General features: G+C 40.2%; 1 protein-coding gene across 20 annotated transcripts in view; it reads left to right on the top strand.

The window, feature by feature from the left end:
* The first annotated feature begins 4,817 nt into the window (after positions 1 to 4,817).
* The window catches only part of ZNF131 (zinc finger protein 131), a 41,541-nt gene continuing 20,424 nt past the window's right edge, over positions 4,818 to 25,934 (top strand). For 2 of the 20 annotated variants that reach the window (XM_023625694.2, XM_023625689.2), the window contains exons 1-4: positions 16,661 to 16,905; positions 17,121 to 17,259; positions 18,280 to 18,381; positions 25,369 to 25,513. In XM_023625694.2, the coding sequence (XP_023481462.1) occupies positions 17,136 to 17,259; positions 18,280 to 18,381; positions 25,369 to 25,513 (371 nt within the window). In that variant the 5' untranslated portion in view covers positions 16,661 to 16,905; positions 17,121 to 17,135. The other 18 variants (XM_070246311.1, XM_070246306.1, XM_070246312.1 and 15 more) reach the window with 18 other exon arrangements.

The following is a 25,934-nucleotide window of genomic DNA, read 5'->3' as shown; positions in this document are numbered from 1 at the left end:
AACGCCCCCAGCCCGCCCCCCCCCAACCATTCTACTCTATTTCCATAAGTTCAGCTTTTCTAGATTCCACATGGAAGTTGAACCAAACAGTTGTTTGTCTTTCTCTGTCTGACTTGTTTCACTTGGCATAATGCCCTCAAAGTCCATCTGTGTTGTTGCAAATGACAGGATTTCCTTGTTTCTCATGGCTATATACTATTCCTTTATAGTATATATATATATATATATATATATATATATATACTTCCTATATATATATTCCTATACGGTATACATATACATATATACTATATATATACATATATATATATATATATATATATATATATATATATATATATATCTCACATCCTCTTTATCCATTCATCCACTGACAAACACGTTTTTTCCATATCTTGGCTATTGTGAATAACACTGCAATAAATATAGGAGTGCAGATATCTCAAGATCTTGATTTCATTTCATTTGGATATATACCCACAAGTGGGATTGACAGATAATATGATAGTTCTATTATTAATTTTTTGAGGACACTTCATAGTATTTTTCACAGTGGCTGCACCAGTTTGAATTCCCATCAAGAGTGCACATCCACATCTTCACTAACACTTGAAGCCTCCTGGCTTTTTGATGATAGCCATTCAAACATGTGTGAAATGATATCTCACTGTGGTTTTGGTTTGCATTTCTCTGATGATTAGTGATGCTGAGTATCTTTTCACATACCTGTTGGCCATTTGTACGTCTTCTTTAGAAAAATGTCCTACAAAATGTTCCTCTGAGCGTTTTTTAATTGGATTGTTGTTTTGTTTTGTCTTTGCTATTATGTTGTATGAATTCTTTATATATTTGGATATTAGTCCTTCATAGGATATATGATTTGAAAATATTTTCTCACATTCTGTAGGTTGTCTTTTCATTTTGTTGATTGTTTCTTTTGCTGTGCAGAATTTTTTATTTAATATAGTCTCACATCCATTTTTGCTTTTGTTACTTGTGCTTTTGGTGTCGTATCCATAAACTCTTTGGCAAGACCAATGTCAAGGAGTTTTTCCCGTATGTTTTCTTCTAGGAGTTTTAAGGTTTCAGATCTTATGTTTAATCCATTTCAAGTTAATTTTTGTGAGTAGTGTAAGATAGGAATCCAATTTCATTTTTCTGAATGTAGTTATCCAGTTTTCCCAATACTATTTATTGAAAAGACTATCTTTTCTCCCTTGAGTATTCTTCACTTCCTTATCAAGTATTAGTTGACTATATATGCTTAAGTTTATTTCTGTGTTCTCAATTCTGTTTCATTGGTCTAGTTTTATGCCAGTACCATACACATTTGATTACTATATCTTTGTAGTATAGTTTGAAATCAGGAAGTATGATGCCACCAGCTTTGTTTTTCTTTCTCAAGATTACTTTGGCTATTTAGGAGTCTTTTGTGGTTCCATACAAATTTTAGGATTGTTTTTCTATTTCTGTGAAAATTGCCATCGGAATTTTGATAGAGATTGTATCTATAGAAGGCTTTAGGTAGTATGGACATTTTAACAATATTAATTCTTCTGATCCATGAACATGGGATATCTTTCCATTTATTTGTGTCTTTTTCAATTTCTATCATTAATGTTTTATAGTTTTCATTGTACAGATCTTTCATCTCCTTCATTAAATTTATACCTCAATATTTTATTGTTTTTGATGCTATTGTAAATGGGATTGTTTTCTTCATTTCTTTCTTAGATAGTTTGTTGTTGGGGTATAGAAATGCAACTGATTTCTATATGTTAATTTTGTATCCTGTAACTTTACTGAATTTGTAGATTAGTTCTAAGAGTTTTCTGGTGGAGTGTTTAGGATTTTATATATGTAAGATCGTATCCTCTGCAAACAAGGACAATTTACTTCTTCCTTTCCTATTTGGATGCCTTTTATTTCTTTTTCTTGCCTAATTGCTGTGGCTAGGACTTACAGTACTATGCTGATAGGAGTGGTGAGAGTAGGCACCTGTCTTGCTGCCGATCTTACAGAAAAAGCTTTCAACCTTTCATTGTTGAGTATGATGTTAGCATGGCTTGTCATATATAGTCCTTATTCTGTTGAGATATGTTCCTTCTGTACCCAATTTGTTGAGAGTTTTTATCACGAAAAGATGTATTTTGTCAAATGCTTTTTCTGAATCTATTATGATGATTTAATGATTTTTATCTTTCATTCCATTAATGCAGTGTGTCACATTTATTGATTTGTGTGTGTTGAACCACCCTTGTATCCTAGGGATAAATCCGACTTGATCATGGAGTATGATCCTTTTAACGTGATGTTGAATTTGGTTTGCTAGAATTTTGTTGAGAATTTTTGAAAATGTATTCATCAGGAATATTGGCCTGTAGTTTTCTTTTCTTGTTGTGTCCTTATCTATCTTTGATATCAGGGTAATACTGACCTCATAAAATGAGTTCAGGAATGTTCCCTCCTCTGCAATTTTTTGGAAAAGTTTGAGGAGAATTTGTGTTATTTCATCCTTAAATATTTGCTGGAATCCACCAGTGAAGCCATCCGAGCCTGGGCTTTTCTTTGTTGGGAGGTTTTTGAGTACTAATTCAATCTACTTCCTCATTATTGGTCTGTTCATATTTTCTATTTCTTCATGATTCAGTTTTGGTAGGTTGTATGTTTCTAGGAATTTATTCATTTCTTCTAGATTATTCAATTTGTTGGTGTACAACTATTCATAGTAGTCTCTTACAATCCTTTGTATTTCTGTGATATCAGTTGTAATGTCTCCTCGTTCATTGATGATTTTATTTACTCGAGTGTTCTCTCTTTTTTCTTAGTCTGGCTAAAAGTTTGTCAATTTTCTTTACCTTTTCAAAAAACAAGCTTCCATTTTCTTTGATCTTTACTATTTTTTTCTGGCTTCTATTTCATACTTTCTGCTCTGTTCTTTGTTATTTCCTTTCTTTGCTAACTTTAGGCTTAATCTGTTCTTCTTTTTCTAGTTCCTTAAGATGTAAAGTAAGATTGCTTATTTGAAACCTTTCTTTTTTCTTAATATAAGCATTTGTCACTATAAACTTCCCTCTTAGAACTGCTTTTGCTGCATCCTGTAAGTTTTAGTATGTTGCGTTTCCACTTTTGTTTGTTTCAAGATATTTTTTAATTTCTCTTTTGATTTCTTCTTTGACCCCCTTGTTGTTTACTAGTGTGCTGTTTAATTTCCACGTATTTGTTAACTTTCCAGCTTTCATCCTGTTATTGATTTCTAGTTTCATACCACTGTGATCAGGAAAGATACTTGGTATGATTTCAATCTTCTTCAATTTGCTAAGACTTGTTTTGTGACCTATCATATGATGTATCCTGGAAAATGTCCCATGTGTGATTGAGAAGAATGTGTTGGATATAATGTACTGTATATGTCTGTTAGGTCCATTTGGTCTAAAGTATAGTTCAAGTCTAATGTTTCCTTCTTGGTTTTCTGTCTGGATGATCTCTCCTTTCTTGAAAGTAGAGTGCTGAAGTCCCCTACTATCCTGAGTTGTCTGTCTCTCCCCTCAGATCTGTTATTATTTGACTAACATATTTAGGCACTCTGATGTTGGGGATATATATATATACACAATTGTTCTATCTTTGATGAATTGACCTCTTTACGATTATATAATGACCCCCTTTGTCTCCTGTTACCATTTGTGGCTTAAAGTCAGTTTTGTCTGATATAATTATAGCTAGCCTTGCTCTCTTTTGATTTCCACTTCTATGGCATATCTTTTTCCATCCTTCACTTAAGTTTATGTGTATCCTTAAAACTGAAGTAAGTCTATTGTAGGCAGCACATAGTTGGTTCTTGCTTTTTTATCCATCCAACCACTCTATGCCTTTTGATTAGCGAATTTCATCCATTTACCTATAGAGCAACTATTGATAGGTAAGGACTTAGTAATGCAATATTATTAGCTATTTTCTAGCTGTTTTGTAGTTCCCTTGTTCCTTTCTTCCTCTCTTGCTGCCTTCCTTTGTGAGTTGATGATTTTCTGTAGTGGTATGCTTTGATTCTGTAGTGGTATGCTTCTCTTTGTCTTTTGTGAATCTATGTAGGTTTTTGCTTTGTGGTTACCATGAGGCTTACATAAACCATCTTACAGATATAATGGTATTTTATGTCAATAACAACTTAACTTTGATCACATACAAAAACTACCCTTTTACTTCCCCCTTTTATGTTTTTGATGGCATAATTTACCTCTTTTCATACTTTGTATTCACTAAAAAATCATAGTAGTTATAGTTACTCTTAATACTCTTGTCTTTTAACCTTTATACTAGAGTTACTTGGTTAACACACCACCATGTTACAATATTAGAGTATGCTGAATTTGACTATATACTTACCTTTACCAGTGCTTTGTATATTTTTATATGTTTTCACATTACTCCTTGCTTTTTCATGTTCCTTGAAGCTTCGCATTGCTGTCTTCTTATTTGAAATAGCAGTTACCTCCACCAGGCTTTACTAACTGCCCTTGGGAGAGACATGTCTTCTGCCAGTTGTGGTAGAGATCCTGAGGCTACGTCAGACCGTCTGTGGGTACACCTGCTCCGTGCTTCTTGCTCCCTCTTGTGGCAGAATTCTTAAACTTGAATGCATGCCGTCTCTGCATCCTGCAGCAAACCTGGCCTAGTGCTAACAGCCTCTCTTTTGTTTTCCCAAAGGTGGCGCTAAAGCTCAAGTTTGTGGTTTCTCTCTGGCTCGCAGATTTGGGCTAGCTTTCTGCGCATGCTCACTAGCCATCTGCCAAAACTCGCTCTTGCTGCCGCAGCCGGAAGGGTGCGTCTTTGTCAGGATCTCGCACACCTGGGAAAGTGGTGCTTGCTCTCTCACTCCCCACGCTACGCCCAACAACAACCTCCGCCCGCCAACACTCCCGCAAAAGAGAAATAGAGAAATCATCGACGGTGAATCTCTCTCTCGTCGCTAAGCGGTGCTGCCTTGGGGGAGGGGTGATGCAGGTAAAGTCAAGTTGTTTTTACCTTCTCTGACACACCCAAACTCCTATTTTTTTGCTCCAAAGGTGTGCTAGAACTTCTCTTCTGGAAACCTGGACTTCCATAAAGGCTCTTTTTGTCCGTTGGTGATTGTCTAATACAGTGTTTTCCAGGCGCTCCCAGACCACAGCAGAGAGGGGCTGGAGCTGGTTCATGGGCCACTGCAGGGTCCACAGCCAGGACGGAGGTCCGTATGCCTATTACCTGATGCACATGTGGGCAAGACTTCTCCCCAGGACCTTGGCTTATGATGCTGGATCCCACAGCTCCCGCAAAGGCACTTTTGTCTGTGGATTGATGCCGAATTAATGTTGTTGAGAAGGCAGACAAAAACCAGGCACGTCTTATTCCACCATCGTGCTGACGTCACTTCTATGAAAACTCATTTTGTGCCAGTCTGCCTAGCAATGTCTGCTGGGGAAGGTGAAAGGAAAGATTAGAGGACAAACCTTTGTAAGGTTGGGCAGAAAAAAATCAAGAGCCAGGGAGAACTTCTGCAGGCATGGCCACTGCTCACCATTTTAGCCATAAGTGGCCTAAGGAAGAGATGAAGATTATATTAAAATAGGACACAATCCAGGAATAGGAAGAAATGCAATTTTAATACATTTGTTCCTCTTCATATTATTTTTTACGTTATAAAGATTCATTCATTCAACAAATATTTACTAAACGCCTACTCTATGTAGGCATTGTTCTGGGCACTTCAAATACATAGGGAACGAAAAAATGTGTCTGTCTTCATGGAACTCACATTTATTGATAGCAGATGCCTGCAAAACATGTAGAAAATACTGAACCTTGTAAGGAAGAAAAGGAAAACATTCTACCACTCCACCGTCAAAAAAGAGTCAATGTTAACATTTTGTTGCATTGTTTTGTTTACCTTTTGCTGTGCCTATACTGACACATCTATATCGTTTAAAAATTGGGGATTTTATTGTGCTCTTAATTTATAAAATGCGATACAATTTGTGAAAGGATACAAAGTTGTCAAACCCTCTTCATAAAAATTGCCAAACAGCTTTCCAGAAACATTGTTAGTCAAACACTGAGAGTTGTTAGGAGTTTAAAATCAATAGGAATTGGTAATATATTGATTAGGTGTATGTGTGTGTGAGAGAGAGAAAAGTGGGAGAGAAAGAGAAAAGGAATGCTTCTCAGGTATGACTTGTTCTACTAAGGGGTAGATCTAGGTATCAATAACCAAGAATATAATTTCAGTAAAAGGAGTAAATTTGATGTACAGAAGATGTGGTTTTGAGGTACCCAAGGGGCATCCCAACAGAGCCACCAGCCTGGAGCTGAACATCAATGTCTAAGCTGGAGATATAGGTCTGGATTGCATATCAAGCAAGACCAAGGGTGAGATCACCCAGCTAGAGTGTGTGGACTAAGAACAGGATGGAAGCTGAGTTCCAGGGTCCCAGTGAGTTCCAAGGAACTCCCAGACTTGGACTTCCCAGTTTGGGGGAGCCTGGAATGACTGGGATGTTTCTAGGGCATTCCAGAGTTTTCATCTACTCTAGCATGCCCCTAAGATGGCTCTAGAGTTCGCTGATTGAATCAGTCCTTGGGTTTATCCCTAATAAAATGGGTTTATGGAGTCAGAAGTTGAGGAATAGATTTTCTGTGTTTGCTTCCTCCTCTCCCCCTCTACTCACAATACATTCCTTGAATTTAGCTTTGATTTTTCAATATAAGAATTGTGAATCATGCTAGTGAATGCATGAAGGAAAATAATGCACTAGAAGTTTAGTAAGAGCACTGAAAAGTCTCAAAAGTATGTGTAGAATTGAATTTTAGGAGTCCTAGCAATGGAATAGAAAACTTATATTCTTGTATCTTGATTTTCAGAAGTCAAATGAATCGTTCTTAAAAGAGCTTAGTGTAGGGGCCGGCCCCGTGGCCGAGTGGTTAAGTTCGCACGCTCCACCGTGGTAGCCCAGGGTTTTGCCAGTTCGGATCCTGGGCATGGACATGGAACTGCTCATCACGCCACGCTGAGGCAGCATCCCACATGCCACAACTAGAAGGACCCACAACTAAGAATATACAACTATGTACCGGGGGGCTTTGGGGAGAAAAAGGAATAAAATAAAATCTTTAAAAGAGTTTAGTTTAAAAACAAATGTCAACAAACATTTGTTGAATGTCCTCTATGAACCAACCACTGTGCTAGGTTCACGGTAGAAAGATGAATAAGACCAGGGCCAATGTAAGAACTGAGCCCAGAGGAGGCAGGAGGCCCATCTGAATCAAGGCTTCATACACCCGAAAGGCCTCACATACAAAGCTACAGTGACAGGAATGAAAGACAGTAATTCTACAGCCTTAAATTTTTGCCCCTGAATTAATATCTTTTTTTTAAAAATCCTGTCATTTATCTTTTGAAAAGCATAACTATATTGTACTTTAATTTGTGAAAAAGCAGAAATTTGTTAAATAGAATATTTAGGCCACAATTTTTGGAAACTTGTTTTGGGATTTCTCGATTTTTAAGTATACCAGAAACCGCCAAAAGTGAAAGTGGCCACTTGCTGTTGACCTCTGAGAGACCACAGACAAAACATAGTCACAATCCTCAAGAAACTTCCAGTCTAGGGGAGAAAGAGACACATTAACAGACCATTTCAGTATTGTGTCCACTGGAAACTTTCTTAAGCCCTCTGCATGAGTCTTTCCAGACAAACCAATATGACAACAACAACGATTTGGCCAGAAACAGGTAATAAATTGCAGTGCTTAGTGCTGAGGGGGAAAATGCTGAATTTTATTATCCATCTACTCTTTATTTTTCCATTAATTCAATGTCCCATTCTGCCATTGCCATCATTTTATTTCAATAAAATTTCAAAATGTATCACAACAGTCACTTTGCCTCTTTCCTTCTAACAAATGTCATTTTATGAGGTGAGATTTTGAGTCATCTCTATTTCAGGAAAAGACAAATTATTTGTTTGGAAGTCTATTCAGATTAAGGGTCTGCACTAAAACTACCCTAGATCTCTGCCCTACCACAGGTTATAAACACACTGTTCAAACAACCCAATCCCCAATGTCTCTGTCTACACCCAGCATAACATTATTTTTTTCAACCGACATCAACTGCAGGACTTTGTTTGCCTGGTCCTCAGAGAAAACAATAGGAGCTTACAAGTTCAGGAGAATGTATCTTTATCAATAGCAATAAGGCTCTGGGCTCTAAATTTTACACAAAAGAGGGTACTTCCTGGTGGTGAGAGGGAGCCTCACATTAAGCCTATGTGCCCTCACTATGTCTCTGTGGTTTTCACCTAGCCTTGTGAAACTCTTATTTATTACTGTCACTATCAAGCTAGCCTGGGCATGGGTACTGCTTCTCCTTTAACTCTGTCTGGCCCAAGTAAGGACAAAATATTGGTTACCAGTTCAGACAATTATGGAATGTTTAAAGAGTCTTTGGCGGTAACATCCCAGAAATGAACAAGAAGAATAAATCCAAACAATCTTAACAAAGAGGAGGCCTTGGATATGGATTAAGAAACTATACCCCAGGAAAAAAGGAGATCTGGAAGCAAATTGGTCCTCAAAGGGAAAGAAGTCAATCTTTGAATCATTTCTATTTCTGAAGTTGTATAAGTTTATCTCAATTACCGAAGTGCCTAGCTGCCTGCCCAAGGCAAAAAATAAACGCTTTATGGAGGGAGAAAAAAATCATCCTAGGCCTCAAATTATTTCTAAAATTTTTCACACATAATATCCAGCAGTCAATAAAAAAATAATTAAACAAATAAGGAAATAAAACAACATGATGAAAAACCAAGAGAAGCAAAAAAAAAAAAAAAAAAAACCAAAACAAAACACCGAAGAGTCTCCAGATAATGAGACACAGAATAGCACTCTTAATATGTACAAGAATATTAAAGACAAGATTCAGAAACTCACTAGAGAATTAGAAATTATAACAAAGAGGCAAAATGAACTAAAATATGTGGGAGCCAAATTAAGAATTCAATAAATGAGTTTAACAGAAGATTAGACTCAACTGAAGAGAGAATTAATGAACTAGAAGAATGATCAGAAGAAAATGTCCATAAGAAAGCAAGGAGAAAGGCAAGAGATGGAAAATATAGAGAAAAGACAGCTGGAAAGTCTAATATACAGGTATTTGAAATCTCAAAAGGATATAAAGAATGGAGCAGAATAAATATAAAACATATTGTGCCACTTCTTTCTGACCTTCATGGTTTCTGATGAGAAATTTGCTGTTACTTGAATTGTTCTTCCCCTATAGGTAAGGTTTTGATTTTTTTATGACTTCTTTCAATTATTTTTCTTTGTCTTTAGTTTTCATAAGTTTAATTATGATGTATCTTCATTTTGATTTCTTTTGGCTTATCCTGTTTGTTGTTTGCTCAGCATCTTGAATCCACAGGTTTATGTCTCTTACCAAATTTGGGAAGTTTGCAGCCATTATTTGTTCAAGTACTTTTCATCCTCACTCTTCTTTTTTCCTTTTGGGTCCTGATGACATGAATGTTAAATCTTTTCTTATAGTCTCACAGATTCCTGAGGCTCTGTTCATTTTTTTCCAGTCTATTTTCTCTCTGTTTTTTTAAATTGGGTTATTTTGATTCTTGTATTTTCCAGTTCACTAATTCTTTCCTCTGTACCCTCCATTCTTTTGTTGAGTTCATCCATAGAGCTTTTTATTTCAGTTACTGAGTATTTTAGTTCTCAAATTTCCATTTGGTTCTTGTTTATATCTTCTATTACTTTGCTGAGGCTTTGTATTTTTTTATTTGTTTCAAGTATTCATAATTACTCCTTGAAGCATTTTTCTTATGTCTGATAATGTTTGTCTACTAATTCTAATATCTCTGTCATCTTGGTGTTGGCATCCATTGATTGAAAATAGTTTTAAATCTTCTTGGTTCTTGCTTGGTATGATGAGTGATTTTTTTTTTTTAGGATGAATGATATTTTTAATGAAACTTTGATATTTCACCTTATGAGACTCTCAATTTTATTTAAACTTTGTTTTAACTTTTTTTTATGAGACTGCAGAGGAAAGGGGGAGCACCACCTCATTACTGCTAGAGGGAGGTAGAAGTCCAGGTTCCCCACCTGGCCTCCACTGACACCCAAGGAGGAAGTTGATCCTTGTTATTACCAGGCAGGAACAGGTGTTCTGGCTCCCCACATGGTCTGCACTGACACTGCAGTGGCGGTGGCCTCGTTCCTGCTGGATAATGGTGAAAGTCCTGACTCTCCACTAGCTTCCTCTAACATCTCCCCAGGATGACATAGAGGGGAATCTTGTTGCTGCTGGGTGTGGGTGAAAGTCTGGGCTCCTACTTGGCTTTCTCTGACACAATCCCAGGAAAGAGGGGGGGAATTGGGATGGCTTATTAGAGCCTGGAGAGGACAGAAGTTTAGGCTCCTCACTCAGCTTTGCTGACATGGATGGGGATGAGGCCATGTCTTTTTCTGTGGTGTTTGCCTCTGTAGAGCAGCTTTTGTCCAAGAGTATTGTGTCTTGCTAGGCTGCCCCTTTACTGGCCCTTGGACTATAGAGGACAGCCTTTGTTGGGCTTTTTTAAATTGTTGTTGCCTGTGCTTATTGGCATCTCTGACTTGCTGGCTTCTTTGGCTTTAAGACTGAGATATATAGGGGTGAAAAAAAACCCATGGAACTTACTACTGTATTGTTCCTCAGGTTCTGAGCTCCCTGGTCAGTCTGATTTTTCTCTCTATCTTTCAGAGTCTTCTTATGTTTGGTTTTTATATAATGTCCAGGGGTTATAGTGCAGGGTTTTAGTGCTTAGTGGAAGAAATAGGGAAAAGTACATCTACTCCGTGTTCCTGGAAGTAGAAGTCTTGTATTCATTTTACTTTTTAAAAAACATTGTATAAAAATACTATTTATCTTGGGGCCAGCCTGGTGGTGCAGTGGTTAAGTTTGCACGTTCCACTTCGACGGCCCGGGCTTTGCTGGTTTGGATCCCAGGTGCGGACGTGGCACTGCTTCTCAAGCCATGCTGTGGTGGGTGTCCCACATATAAACTAGAGGAAAACGGGCAGGGATGTTAGCTCAGGGCCAGTCTTTCTCAGCAAAAAGAGGAGGATTGGCAGCAGATGTTAGCTCAGGGCTAATCTTCCTCAAAAACAAAAAAATTTTTTATCTTGATTTCTGAGTTTTGACCCCCTCTTAAATTTGGCACCCAAGGCAAGTCACCTCATCCTAGTTTCAGCCCTCTTTGGAAGTCATCATAGAGGCTGGAATAATAATTTTTTAAAAATCCAAAATAAAGCCAGAAAGGAGAGAGAAGTAACACAGAACAGTAAGATGAATAGAAAACAAATGTTAATATAGATTTAATCCCAAATATATTAGAGTGACATTAAAAGTAATAGACTGGGGCACTCCAATCTTAAGAGATCAAGGAAAAGAGGAAGATCCACAGAGAAACCAAGGAGGGTCCAGTGAGTTCCATGTTGGCAATAAAAATTTAAAAATTAAAGCAGCAGCCTTGGATCTTAAGGACCCTTTGACAATCACAACATTCCAGAGTTTCACCAACTTCCAGGAGAAAAGTAATCATTTCCCCACCTGGATGTTATTATATTTCATATTGTTGTTATATCAAGATGGGACCAGAGTTGAACTTGAACACTCAAGATTTGGCAGCCATTTGGGACAATGACGCTGAAAAGAAGAACTTCTGGTCCTGGTGTGTCATTCCCTGCTTAGCCAGCTATCTTCTGTGATTTTTCCTACCTGGCCACTGTCCTGCCTTCTTCCCCAGCTCTACAAGAATATTGAGTACCCTCCCTAATTTGGAGTTTCCAAGCCAGCATTCGAGTTTGACTACTCTATGCGTAAAGGTCACCATCTACAAGCTGGGAAGCAACTAAGTAACCATCCTCAAGTACACACTACAGTCCTGAACTAGGATGTTGCCTGAAGGAAGAAAAGGAGGAAATAACCCTAATATTTTAGTCAGTGTCTTATTTGTGGCATATGTAAGATAGTGTCCCCCTCCAAAAACTCTAGACTTGTCATAATCCTTTTTTCAGCTTGCTGTATCTGTAGGTTCATTGGCGACATCCTGAATTTTCAGTTCCTTTGGGCAGTCCCAAAGAAAACCTCATTTGTTGACCCATAAATATCTTTTCAAAAATTATAGCAGATAGGAGATAGAATATAAACCTTATACCGGAGCATGACAATGAAGACCATTTACTGAAAGCTCGCTACACACCAGGTATTAATCAGAGTGCTTCTCATGTATTATCTGATTTGCTTTCTACATTTTTTGGTGGTGGTGGTGAGGAAGATTGGCCTTGAGCTAACATCTGTTGCCAATCCTCCTCTTTTTGTTTGAGGAAGATTGTCACTGAGCTAACATTTGTGCCAGTCTTACTCTATTTTGTATGTGGGACGTGGCCACAGCATGGCTTGATGAGTGGTGTGCAGGTCTGCGCCCGGGAATTTAACTACTATGCCGCCACTGGGCCGGCCCCACACGACAACGTATTTTAAAGGTGAAGAGACGGAAGTTTAATGAAGTTAACTTACCCAAAGTCACCCAGCTATTAACTTGAACCAAGACTTCAACCCAGGCTATCTTTCAAACCAAACTCTTAACCACCATTCTATCTCCTTTCCAATGTGGCCTTGACACATATAAAGGGACACCACTAAGGCAGCTGGAACTATTTGTCAATTCGCCTTAAGTTTGAAGAAGCCATTTTAACTCCAGAGAACATCTATAAACCTGGTTATAATTAACTGACACAAAATCTGCACCACAGAGAACTGTGTTTTAACACTAACTTCATCCTTACATCACCTATCCTTGTAGGTACCTGATTAATGAATGCTTCGGGAGGAAATCACAATGCCCAGCAGACCTGCTATCGTATAAATTCCTGGTTACCCACTTCTACCAGATCCTGTTGATGCTACTGTGATATTACTACATTCAAGATCTATTTCAAATCTTTTCCATTCCATTCTGTGGTAGGCAGTTTCTAAGATTGCTCCCAATGATCATGCCTCCTAGTATTTGTGCCATTGTGTAATTACTTCCTTTGTGAGCTGTACCTGGCGACTTGCTTCTAACAAATAGGATACAGCAAAAGTGATGGAATGTCACTTCTGAGATTAGGTTACAAAAGGACTTGGCTTCTGTCTTGCTTACTGTCTCTTGTCTGATGGAATCCAGCTGTCAGTCACTATGGTGAGCCCCAAATGGAGGAAGGCTTTGCAAAGAACTGAAGTCTTCAGTCTAGTAGCCCAGGAAGAACTGAATTCTGTCAACAACCACTTAAGTGACCTTGGAAGCAGATCCTTCCCCAGCTAAGTCTTGAGATGATAGTAGCCTCAGCTGATATCTTGATTGGAACCTTGTGAGAGATGGTGAAAACTCAGGTCCCACACCCTGACCCATGGGAACTGTGAAATAATAATATTGTTGTAAGCCACTACATTTTGGGGCACTTTCTTATACATCCTTAAATAACTAATACATCTTCTAGTCTCAAACTTCTCCTCCCCAACACACATACACCCTTCTCCTAATCTTGGCTTTTAGTAGATAACCTCGTCCCTTATTTAATGGAGAAAACAGAACTTTTCAGTTAGATAAGAATTTTCTCAACTTCTTGAAAGTAAATCTATACTCCTAAGAGCATCTAATCCATTAATTCTTTCAGTGATAATAGTAGAGATGTCCTTTGTCCTAAGGCTGATTCATTCACCTATCCTCTCAACTTCATTTTCTCCAGTCTCTTCTTCTCTTGCACAATTAACCCCTTTTCCTGCTGTATTTTTATCTTCTTCCTCTGATGGATCCTTCCTCATCAGCATTTAAATAGCTTAAGTCTCTCCCATCCTAAAACACAAAAACCAAAACTGGCTTGACCCATCACCCTCTACAGGTACTCCTTTCTCTCCTCTCTCATTTTTAATGAGCGTTCTATCATTGTCATCTCAATTTCTTTTCCTAATTACTCCTAAACCTACTTGGATATGGACTTCTCACCCCGACACACACACCTCCCACAGAACTTAACTAAAACTGTTCTTGCTAAGGTCTTCTACTATAGACATCTATGATGCTAAATCTAATGGACAATTCCTAATCTTTGCTTAGCTTGCCCATTTGGCAGCATTTGGCATTGCTGAGCACACCCTCTCTTTTGGAACACTGACCTCCTTGATGTCATACTTCTCTTTTTTCCTCCTTTCTCGAGCTGCCATACTGTCCTTGCAGGTTCTTCCTTTCCTACTCAACCCATAAACATTGATACTTCTCAGGGATAAAGTCCTACACCTTCTTCCATTCTGACTCTATAGACCAAGAGTCCAAACTTAAATGCTTTAGGAACAAAGCAAGTAAAAATGAAAGATGCAAGCTGAGTCTAAGACATTTGAGAGTGATTGCGGCTGTGCTGAACTGAATAGCTCAAATCTCATATAGAGACGGCAGTCTCCATTTGGCTTAATCCAATTGCTGTTGCACAGAAAAGTACCCTTATATACTGGAATTTCCAAAAAACCTATTTCTATGTGCGATTTCTTCATCTTAAAAAATACTGTGTGAATAATAGTGATGATGATAATATTAAAACACCAACAGTCAATTCAACCTACAAACTGCTAGTCTATCATCCCTGCAGTTTGTCCTTAAATAATCTCACCTATTTCCATGGTTTCAATATCCACTTTATGCTAAAAATTCCCAAAGCTCTAAGGTTAGTTTTCTCCCCTAAGCTCTGTACAGATCCATATATAAAGTGCCTTGTTAACATCATTTCCATTTAGTTGTCTCCTTAAAATTACCCCTGCCCTCCCCATCCTCTCTCCCCAACCAGTTCCTCCAGTTGTATTCCCTATTTTGGTAAACAGTACCAACAATCCACCAGCTCAGGCTGGAAATCTAGGAGCCATCCTTGAGTGTTCTTCTCTCTTGTCATGAATACATCCAACATTATTTATTTAGTACCTATGACATGATTTCCAGTCAATGTTGATTCTATCTGTAGAGTCCATCCGGTTCTCTAATCCCACTTACCACCATGGTTTCATTTAGATTACTAACCGTCTCCCAACTGGTGTCTACTCCTTGCATCTTCTCCCATTTAATCCATTCTCCATACCAGGGCTAGAATTATGTCTATAAGAAGTAAATCTTACATGTCACATCCTGCTCAACCTTCAAGGCTTCCCTTTGCAATTATAAGAAAATCTAACATCTTTAACACTGTTTTCAAGGCCCCGTGGGTCTGTCCCAGAAACATTCTTTTAGTTCCAGGAATGCTATTATCTTGGTGCCTCTGCATGTGCTGTACCCTTGGCTAAGAACACTCAGACTTCATAATTGCTTTTTATAGGTCACCAGCTTTCCTTAACCCACGCATTACCTTGTTCTTCACATCTCATAACACTCCGCAGTCAGCACCCAGTCAATTACCTGTTCAAAATGTCTAACTACTCTATCAGACTAAGATTCATAAGGTAGAAACGACAAATGCCTTGATCACCACTGGACTTCCCAGTCTCTTAAACAGTACCTAGCACAGCGGTGGCTCTCAATAAATGTCTGTTGAAATAATCACATTCACCCTTGCATATAGCTATTTGAATCCTTCCCTTCCCACTCGTTTTCTTTGGAGATGAAAGAATAAGTTAATCTCGACCATCGCCTTATCATCAAAAATCATTTTTTCGGATGAACGAATAAATGACCCAGTCACGTGAGGCTGATTATGGGTCACCGGCCTCCTCAAGCGCTGAAGGCTGGGAGTGGAGAGCTGTAGTACTGTAATAGCATCATGTGTAAATAATCAGAGCAGATCCAGGTCCTGAGCCTGGCGAACACGTGCCCCTCGCCGAGCACGGAGAGGGCGGGCACCCGGGAGGAAGATCCCAGGCGGCCGGAACGTGCTCGCGCCCGTGGCCTCCGCAGCCCGCGCCGCGGCCGCCTGGGTCTCGGAGCGAGCGCAGGTGTGCAGGCCGGACCCGAGCAGAGGGAGCGCCCGGGCACTCGCGAGGAAATGGAGAGCGAGGCGCAGTTTAGGGGTAGGGAAAGGTGTGGGGCGAGTTACGCCCTGGCAGGGGACAGCAAGGAAGGAAAGGCTTTGAGGGACGGAGAGGAGAGAGGGAGGATCACGAGCTAGGTAAGGCGGGCCGACCGAGGGCTAGGGAGGGAAGGGGGCGGGGCGGGGCGGAGCCGGAGGAGCCCCGGAATAAAAGCAGAGCAGGAACAGGCTGCGAGTTTATTCTGAGGGCAGGGTCGGAAGTGCTCACACCTGGAGTCAGGCGGGGCGAGAGGAAGGTGGAAGAGCGGTGACTTAGGATCCCCGCCCCCAGCACAGCCAGGCCCTGAACCGGCCCAGTCCCTCCACAGCCTGATTTCCTCCCGGCGCGCGGCCTCGCCCTCGCTGAGCGCCAAATCCCTTGGGTTGGCTCCGCCCCGCCACTAGTGGGAGGCGGGGCCCGGCTCCTCCAGTCTGCGCTGGGTAGGCCTCTGCGTCAGCCGGAGCCTGACGCGGTGACGCAGGACGTCGACGTAAGTGACGCGCAGGCCCGGGCCGCTCCTCCTTCCCTGAGTGAGTGCCGGCCCGGTTGGGGCGGGGGAGAAGAGGGGGGGCGGGGGAGGGAGAGGCGACTCGACCCGGGAGTCGTTGTGGGCCGCGGGCCGGACCGGGTCCCGGGGCGGCGGGAGCCAGGGCCGGGCAGAGGGCTTGGCGGGCCGTTAGAGAGCCGCTGCGGCTGTCGGGTCCCCTCCCCTGCTGGGCTTGCGCGCCCCGGCGCCCGGAGCCTCCGGCGCTGTGCCCACCCCGCTCCAGCTCGCGTCTCCCGACTCCAATTAGGTCAGGCTCGGAGTCCCGCGGCCGCGGCTCCGGCCCCCAACGCGCGGCGGCCCCCGGCTCGCCTTTCTTTCTTCCCTCGCCTTCCTCTCCTCTCGCCTCACCCTCCCCCTTCTGTTCACGTTGCTGGGGTTTTGGTTTTTGTTGTTTTCTCTTTTCGGGGTTTTGTTCTTCAGCCCGAGCTCATGGGTGTACATTATCATGCTCCTCTTTTGTAGAGCAACCCGACGGCCATGGAGGCCGAAGAGACGATGGAATGCCTTCAGGAGTTCCCCGAACATCATAAAATGATCCTGGACCGATTGAATGAACAGAGAGAGCAGGACCGGTTTACTGACATCACTCTTATTGTCGACGGTGGGTAGGGTGGTGGGCAGAGGAGCGAATTTGTGGCTTCGATTCTTACCTCCCCTGCCTCCACCTGCCTTTTTTACCCGCCCTCTGTGGACTCCCCATCAGAAGCCTGAGGAGGGTGTGCGCTGGGACCCGAGGGCGCTTGTCACTGTTCACTCACATAGACCATGCTGTGGGAGGCTGGTTGGCCAGTCACGCTTTCAGCATAAGCATCGCATTTTAACTTCTTGCAGCCTTTTGAGTTTTCCCATTGCACACTTGAGTGCAAGATGATGGTGTGGGGGTGGGGAGGATGTCTCTAAATGTTTGGTTAACAGCCGTCTGTTGATAAGCTGCTTTGAGGAGTGTCTCACAGGAGTCATTTGGGAAGTGCTGATTCTTCCTGGTTTCTCAGATGGTCTGGGAGGGAGAATGTGAGAGATTCCTTTGCAGCACTGGTACCCACTTTGGGAACTCTCAAAATCAAATGGGGTCTTTACCAGTCTTAGGAGGCAAACCCAGCTTGGGTATCTTTTCGATTTAGTAAAAATAGGCCTCTCAAAGCAAGCTGTTCTTCTTATACGGCTGCTGTAGATTGAGCTTCTAAATATTAGGCATTTAAAAATGTTTCCCGTAGCAAATATATCCAGCTTCCTGTTTGTTCTATGGCTTTTTCTTCTCTCTTTCCAAATGATGTGTAACCTTTTGGGTTGTGTTTATATTTAGCATTTTCAACTGAATAGGATATGCCTTTCACTCTTTAATTAAGTGGTAGGAGGCTCTTTACCTCCTGAAGTCTTGTAAACTGGCCTTTATAAAACAGACCTAATGATGTCTTTGAGGTAAAGATCGGACTTCCTGTCTAATTAAGATTAAAATTTGTTGAGAGCTGCCAAGAATATTCTGACTTGAGTTCAGTAATTTATATAGTTTTATAATTATATTATGAAGAAAGATCTATTTTACTTTATATAATTTTGTAATTTGTTGTTTTGTGTTTGATTTTTGTGACTATGTATGATTTTGTTTTCTTTTTTTATCTAGGACACCATTTTAAGGCCCACAAGGCTGTTTTGGCTGCTTGCAGTAAGTTCTTCTACAAATTCTTTCAGGAGTTTACTCAGGAACCTTTGGTGGAGATAGAAGGTACATGCTTGTTTTAACCTAGTAAATGTAATTGATGAAAAAGTTTTAGACAATTAATTTAACAAGATATCATGGGAAACAGGCATCAGTGGTTCCTGTTAGGTGACTTGATAAATTGTTCTTTTGACACCTGAGAATTCTTACTTTTAGTAAAGTGCTTGGTAAAATGATCTGCCAGGAAAAACTCTTACTTTAGATGGTAGATGTTGGTCTCTTAAAGGAGTCTTTTCCACTGCTAAAACCAGTGGTCACTGTCTCTTGAAAACATGTATTAAAAGTGAATTCCCATCTTTGTTCAGTGGGCTTAGGGTTCAGACTGGCCGGAATGCTGCAGGTTACAGTAGAGGCATCTGTTCCAGCAGAGGTACAGATGATGTGCACAGTGTGAAGTGGGCTGCCATAATATGGAAAAGGCTAGGACAGATGGACTTAAGTAGCATTCAGAAGAAGTTCTAGTGGCTATAGAAGGTCTGGGATGGAAGGGGTCATCCAGTAGATGTTGCCTTAAAGTAGAAAGTGATTTCTGTACTTGCTTGACTTCTGTAATAATCGCCCACCAAGTGCCAGGTATTGTGCTCTGTATAGTTTATGTGCATTTTCTGAGGTTTATAGCAGTCGTTTAAAGTAAGTGGTATTATTTCCAGTCTATACGTCAGGGAACAAACAGACCCCAAAAGGTAACTTGCCCACGGTTGCCCAGCTAGCAGGAGATTTAGTTTGTGCTATTAGTTACCATGCTTTTGTCTTCTGCTACTACAATATCCAGCATTCCCATCCAAAACTGTAGAAAATAAGTCAGCTTGCCCACATAAATAGAGAATTTTAGCTCCTTTCAGGGTTCTTGAGTTTTGGTTTTGTGTCTCTTTAACTGTGTATATATTCTCTGTTATGAATGGGTTGCCTGGAAACACTATTCCCTTGGAAAAATTTGGTGCCTTGGGGAGTAAAGAAAACATAAAGAGTTAAGAACATCCTTTTTTGGGTTCATTTCAGTTTATCTCTCATTCTAGCTACATCCATAGATAGTTTATCTTTTGATTATCTGTGATAGAGCACAGACATAATGGAAATGCACAAAGCTTACTAAAGTGAGAGTCTAGCTGCTTAGATGGTATTGGTTTCTGTTACAAGGCAAGATTTCATTCATTTATTCACCTGAGGTACTGTGTGATCCCAGGCAGGTTACTTTACCTTAATTGTGTATTTGCCTCCTCATCTGAAAAGTGGGTTTATAGGCTTGTAGTGCTTAATTGAAATAACATATGCAGATTACTTGGCAGTGTTTGGTGCGTTGTCAAAGCTTAATAAATTGGTGCTATTTATCAAGCTGTATACCTATTATATATTATATACTGTGCTAGACCCAGGAAATGAAGAGTTGATGAATAAGACAGCCCTTAGAGAATTTGCAGATTTAATCATGCATAAGCAACAAGTAAAGAAGTGAGTGAACAAAAGTGTTGCAGGGACTTTTATTGTGGAATGGTGTCACTGAGGAGGGAGTATGAGTGGCTTAGTCTACCTTAGAGAGAGAGAAAAGATTTCAAAGAGGAGTTGACTTCTGAGCAGAATCTTAAATAGTCAAAAATAAGCGGCCCAGGCTAGGCTATGCATTGCGGTGGAGCAAGGAGTACTAAACTACCTAGAGAAGTAGAGTCTTCTCTTCTGGAGACTAATGACCTGGGGATTGTGTCTTGTACCTCTCAGTATCTCTAACATGCCATGTACATTGTAGTACAGCACACACAAGCCTGCAGTATTTAAACCATAGACAGATAAGAAAGTAAAATGTAAGGACACTGTTTTTGTTGTTTGGCAGATTCACGTTTAAAGAATCAATCTGGCTCAATGTCGTCTTAGGCCCTCAACTTTGGGATTGTCTTTGGGTTTCCTGTACTGTCTGGCCGGGTCACCTGGCTGTAGAAAAACCCTGGGCATGTGATTAGAAAACCTGAGTTGTAGTCTTGGCTCTACTGTTTGTCAGTTGTGTAACCTTGGGCATCTTGGCTTCCTTTTTTTGTTTTTTGGTTTTTTTTTGAGGAAGATTAGCCATGAGCTAACTTCTGCCAGTCCTCCTCTTTTTGCTGAGGAAGCCTGGCCCTGATCTAACATCCATGCCCATCTTTCTCTGCTTTATATGTGGGATACCTACTATAGCATGGCGTGCCAAGCGGTACCATGTCCGCACCAGGGATCTGCACCGGTGAACCCTGGGCCACCGAGAAGCGGAAGGTGTGAACTTAACCGCTGCGCCACTGGGCCGGCCCTGGCTTCCTTTTTTTAATCTGTAAAATATGTCAAGTAATTTTGGATTATGGCATGGACATTTTGAACATTATCACATTCTGCATGCTGTTAATTTCCTCTGGAGAATGCTTTTGTTTTGATTTGTTTTGTTTAGCAGGCAATCAACCTGGTTAGGTTCAGACTGCCTTATGTGGGCTGTGGATCCAATTCCAATTTAGTTTTCCAAACCTTTGTTGTGTTGTTTAGGTCCTAGGTGTGCTGACCTGGGTGGTAGTCCGGGCCATAGTGCGGTTCTTAGAGCCTTCACTGTGCTGCCTCAGGTCAGTTCCACACGTGTGCAGCTCGACGCTTAGCTCAAGACTGCATACACAGATTTGGAGGATCTTTCTCCAGCTCCCTCTTCTGATTTCCTTTGCATGTTACCTGCCAGGGGCTCCTTTTCCTGGTCCTCTGGCTAGAAAACTAGGGTTTTAGCCTCCTTGTGCTGTCATATACTTCCCACAGTGTGATCCATTTCATGGACAAAGAGGTGAGAGAAAAGGGAAAAAAAATTAGAATTCTTTCTCTCCAGGCTCTTCAGATCATACTTTCTTTCCTAGTTCTCTGTCAGGGAGAACTACTTTCTCCTAGAGTTTAGTTATGCAGCATCAGAACTGGGGCTAGCCGTGAGGCAGGGCTGAGAGAGAGGAATAAAAACAATTTTCCTTCACACTCCCCCCCCCACCCCCCCCTGCCATTCCATCCCTTTTCCTGGTTCTCTAGCCAGAAAGAGTTTGTCTTGGAGCGTTTTCTGTCTGCACCTGCTATACAGTTATGGGATTTGGGCTGTCCTCAAGTCTAAGCTGGGATATGTGGGAGGAAAAATTAAAACCAGAAAACTCACTGCTGTTTTTGACTTCTCTCCCCAGTCTGCTTGCTTTTATTTATTTTTTCAGAGTCCTTGTATATTAGCTTTATGTATTCTGTGCAGGATTTTTAGTTGTAATCAGTGAACAAGATAGGGTGGAGTAGGCTTTCTCCATCTTAGCTAGTCTGGAATCCCATCTGTAAAATATGAATAATGACCTGTAGCGATGGTCCTCATCCTTAGCTGCACATTAGAAACACCAGGGGAGCTTTTACAAGTACCAGTGCCCAGGCTGTGTCTCCAGATCAATTAAATCAGTATTTAGGGGGTGGGATCCAAGCATCTGTGTTTGAAAATTCTCTAGGTCCTTGTTGTTCAAGGTGTGATCTGAGGACCAGTGAAGCAGGGGCATCACCTGGGAGCTTGTTAGAAATGTAGACTCTCAGGCTCCACCCTAGGCCTGCTGAACCAGAACAAGATCCTCAGATGACTCCCGTGTGTAGCAAAGTTGGGGCAGCACTGCGCTAGGACAATTCCAATATCCAGCCAGTTTTGAGAACCACTGCCTTATAGTATTTTGTAAAAGCACATGACAAGTATTTAAAATAAATGTAAGTTGTAATATGCTCTGTGACTATAAGCTGTCATTGGATGCAAGCTAAGCTCTTCCCTGTTTTCTAGGTCCCTGGTGAAGTAAGTTACCTTTGATTAGAACCACAGGTTCACCTTTGGCTTCAAATCAAAATTGTTTGTAAAGCCAGCTGCATCCTAGCTCAGCTTTGTGACTTGGATTCACACCACATAAAATCTTCAACGCACATTCATTCTCTTGTTCAGAACACACAGCCGCCTTATAACCTGAACCTCCAATTTTCTAAATCCATTCCTTCTCTACTCCTCCTGAAACCACAGATCCATAAACACATAGTTTCTCTCTAATAGCATCTCTACCATCATGTCCAAAATTTTAGCTCCTACTATCAAGGACAAAACATCCAAGTACACGTTCATACATTCTTTTTGAGTAGGAGTTTTCCACCAATTGGGGCAATTTCCTAAGACTAGAGAAATTCCAGAATGCTGCCCCCTTTTGCTTCTTCCTAAGAAAAAAGATGACTCAGGATAAAATGTTCTTATTAACATTTTGCTTAGATACTTGCCTAGAAAAATTGTATTCTCCTGCACGCTTCCATTATGAAAGGAGTAAGGGCTTGATGTGAAAATGGCTGAGATTTCAAAGTTACCAAACTAATCCTGATAGAGAATAAAATATTTTTGCAACTGTACATCTAACACCACTTTCCTTACCTCGACAGGTGCTATCGATTTGGTTCATGTAAGCTAATTAGTTGGGTCACTGGTTTATTCCTAGGACCAGTGTTGGACTGGCCACATAAGAAGCACCTAGGTGCTTATAAAAACAGTTCCCTGTCCTAGTTTTGATTCTAGAGATTGGGGACCCATGCTTTTATTATGTCCACAGGTGATTCTGATGAACCAAGTCTGGGAACTAAGTCCGCACAATTCCTTATTCAAATCCTTGGAGGCCAGCTGTTTCTTGAAATTACGAATTTTTAGAATTTTCTAAAGATAATGCAGTATGTATATTAGATAATACTCCCTGTGGAGTCTAGGGCAACATCCTGTAACCAAATAATATTTCGGCAGCATAGCATATTAATATTTACTGTGAGTAGTATGAGGACTAAAATAGTCTCATGTCAGTTCACGTCAAATTTTGCTGCCAAATTTATGGGAAAACTTCTGGTTTTAAGAGATTTGAGGGACTTTGGAATTCTAAATAAAAGAGTATGGGCCTGTCGTGAATGAGAGACCATGAGTATTCAAACTCTTTCCTGCCATCATCTTATTTAAAAGTCTTTATCGTGGACTTTGGAGTTGGGCCATCTGAGTTGGACCCTGAGTTGGACACAGTTATCATTTAATAACTGTGTGACTTTGACAAGTTATTTAACATCTCTGTCTCAATTTCCTCATCTGTAAAATGGGGATTATAATAGTACGTCATAGAGTTGTTAGGATTAAATGAGTTAAGTAACTGGAAAATGTTTTAGAGTTGTGTCTGATACATATACTAAGCTTTATATAGGTGTGTTTGATTAAAAATTAACATCTCATTCCACTTCAGGAAAAATTTACTCATTGTTTTTAGAAAGGACTTTTGTACTTTTAAACTTTTGGTCAAAACTTCTTAAAAAAAAAAGCAAACAGCGAAATCTAGTTTTCTGTCCCTCAGACTACTTGTATAATAAAGAATAATGTGCTCAAAAGACAACCAGGAGAAAAAAGATTTAGGGGACCCAAATAAAATTAGCCTTCAGTGCATCCAATTATTTTTAGTTTGCTTGTTTGGTAGCGTGTAATTTGATCATATCGCGTTATATTTTGTGGTATTTCTCAATATTCAGATTATTTTCAGACATTTTGAAGATGGGTCTACTGAGGCTCAATGGTTCCGATTTGCCCACAATCAAATAGGTCATGGAAAGCTGGGACTAAAACTTGAAAGTTCTGACTTGCTGAATATCTTTTTTTCCACAAACCGAGGATGGTGGATATTCCATCAGTATTCTTACTGGTGTCTGAAATGCCACATTCAGGTGTGTAAAGTGAGAATAACATAAAAATATTTTTGTATTTGCAGTTGTGCATATTGTGTGCAGTTTGGACTTGGTCATTTCTTAGCATTAAAAATTTGTGTTAAAAGTATTTTTCTTGCAGCCAGCCTGGTGGCACAGTGGTTAAGTTCGCATGCTCTGCTTTGGTGGCCTGGGGTTCATAGGTTTGGATCCTGGGCGCGGACCTAGCACTGCTTGTCAAGCCACACTGTGGCAGCATCCCACATAAAATAGAGGAAGATTGGCACAGATGTTAGCTTAGGGCCAATTTTCCTCACCAAAAAAGAAAAAAAAAAAAGATATTTTTCTCTTTGTTCTCATCAATAGTTTTTTGTAGCCTTACGTTAACAGACTGAAACAATAATATACAGCATTGAAGGGCACAAAGAAAGAAGAGTATCGTTTTGGGCCAAAATTTAAACACAAGACTTGAAAGGTTAGAATCATGGAAACTTACTTTTGGAAGTGACTTTAGCCTTTATTGATTTATTCCTACTTCGTGTGCCTGGATTTTAGGAAACATTGTGTCATGTACTGTGAGGTGAGTGAACAGAGACAAAATAACTTCTGTCAAGTAACTTACAGTCAAGAGGTGTCCGTGAATTGTTACCACAACAGGTACACAGTTCAGCCTGGGGGAAGGATTAAAGATGTGGCATTAGAATTAGGCCTTCAAGGGTGGTAGGATTTGTACAGTCAGAGACAAAGTAATCTAAGGCAAGGAAGATCTTAGAAAATGAAAGGTTTATTTGAAGATTAGTATGTAGCGTGGGTTTGATATAGTTCAAAATTTGGAAGGGAAAATTAGTTTAATATAGTTTAAAATTTGGAAGTGGTAAGTAGGAAAATAATGTGAAGGACCTTGAAATAAAGGCAGAGTGATACTGAACTTTATTTGCTAAGCTATGGGAAGCCATTGAAGATTTTGGAACTGAGCTGACGCAGAGCACCCTGGGGGGAGACATAGCATATCTGACGTGTAGTGGTTAGCCAGCTCATGTATTTTAGCGATAGATTTTACTGCTCTGTAAGAGCCTGAAGAAATCTTTAGGGAAGATCTTAAAGTATTTTTGCTAGTTATTGCTGGAACTTGGCTACAATGTTACTTTACTCTTAATGAGAATTCTGCCAGGAAATAATCTTCAGAAATGACAAATACTAATCAAATTCCAAACACTGGGCTTCTTTTTCTTTACTAAATGTTATAAGATTTAAATCAACGTTAATACATGCTAATGCACATCTTTTTTACAGGTGTCAGTAAAATGGCCTTTCGTCATTTAATTGAGTTCACATATACAGCAAAATTAATGATACAAGGAGAAGAAGAAGCTAATGATGTATGGAAAGCAGCAGAGTTTCTACAGATGCTAGAAGCTATCAAAGCCCTTGAAGTCAGGTAATCACTTATTCCTTTAATGAGGCGCAGATAGTTATATTCCGTCATGTTCACTCTGTTAGTCAAGAATTTGTGTGTCATGCCCTAAAGAACTGATGTTTTGATATTAAGACTATTTAAGGATCTGTAAAATTCTTCTGGGTATCGATTGTTCTTTCCCTCACACTTGATTTCTTGTCCTTATGTAAAAACTGTTAAGATTTACTAAAATAGCATCTTTTGTATATAATGAAATAAGGAGGACTAGGCAACTTTTAAGGAGTTCTCTGGGTCCCTGTAACCTGTTTTCTTGGGTTCAAATTGTTAATTATTTGTACCATGCCTTACTGTGAAAAGGGCTTGGCTTAGAAAGATTAACATAGTACTACTTAGAAATGTGAGGAAATTGATGAAGATAAAATTAATAGGCCAGGTAGGGGTG

This window comes from Equus caballus, chromosome 21 (genome assembly GCF_041296265.1).
Source record: "Equus caballus isolate H_3958 breed thoroughbred chromosome 21, TB-T2T, whole genome shotgun sequence".
Lineage (NCBI taxonomy): Eukaryota > Metazoa > Chordata > Mammalia > Perissodactyla > Equidae > Equus > Equus caballus.
The sequence above is the reverse complement of the archived record's forward strand: the minus strand, read 5'-3'. Positions and strand labels throughout refer to the sequence as shown.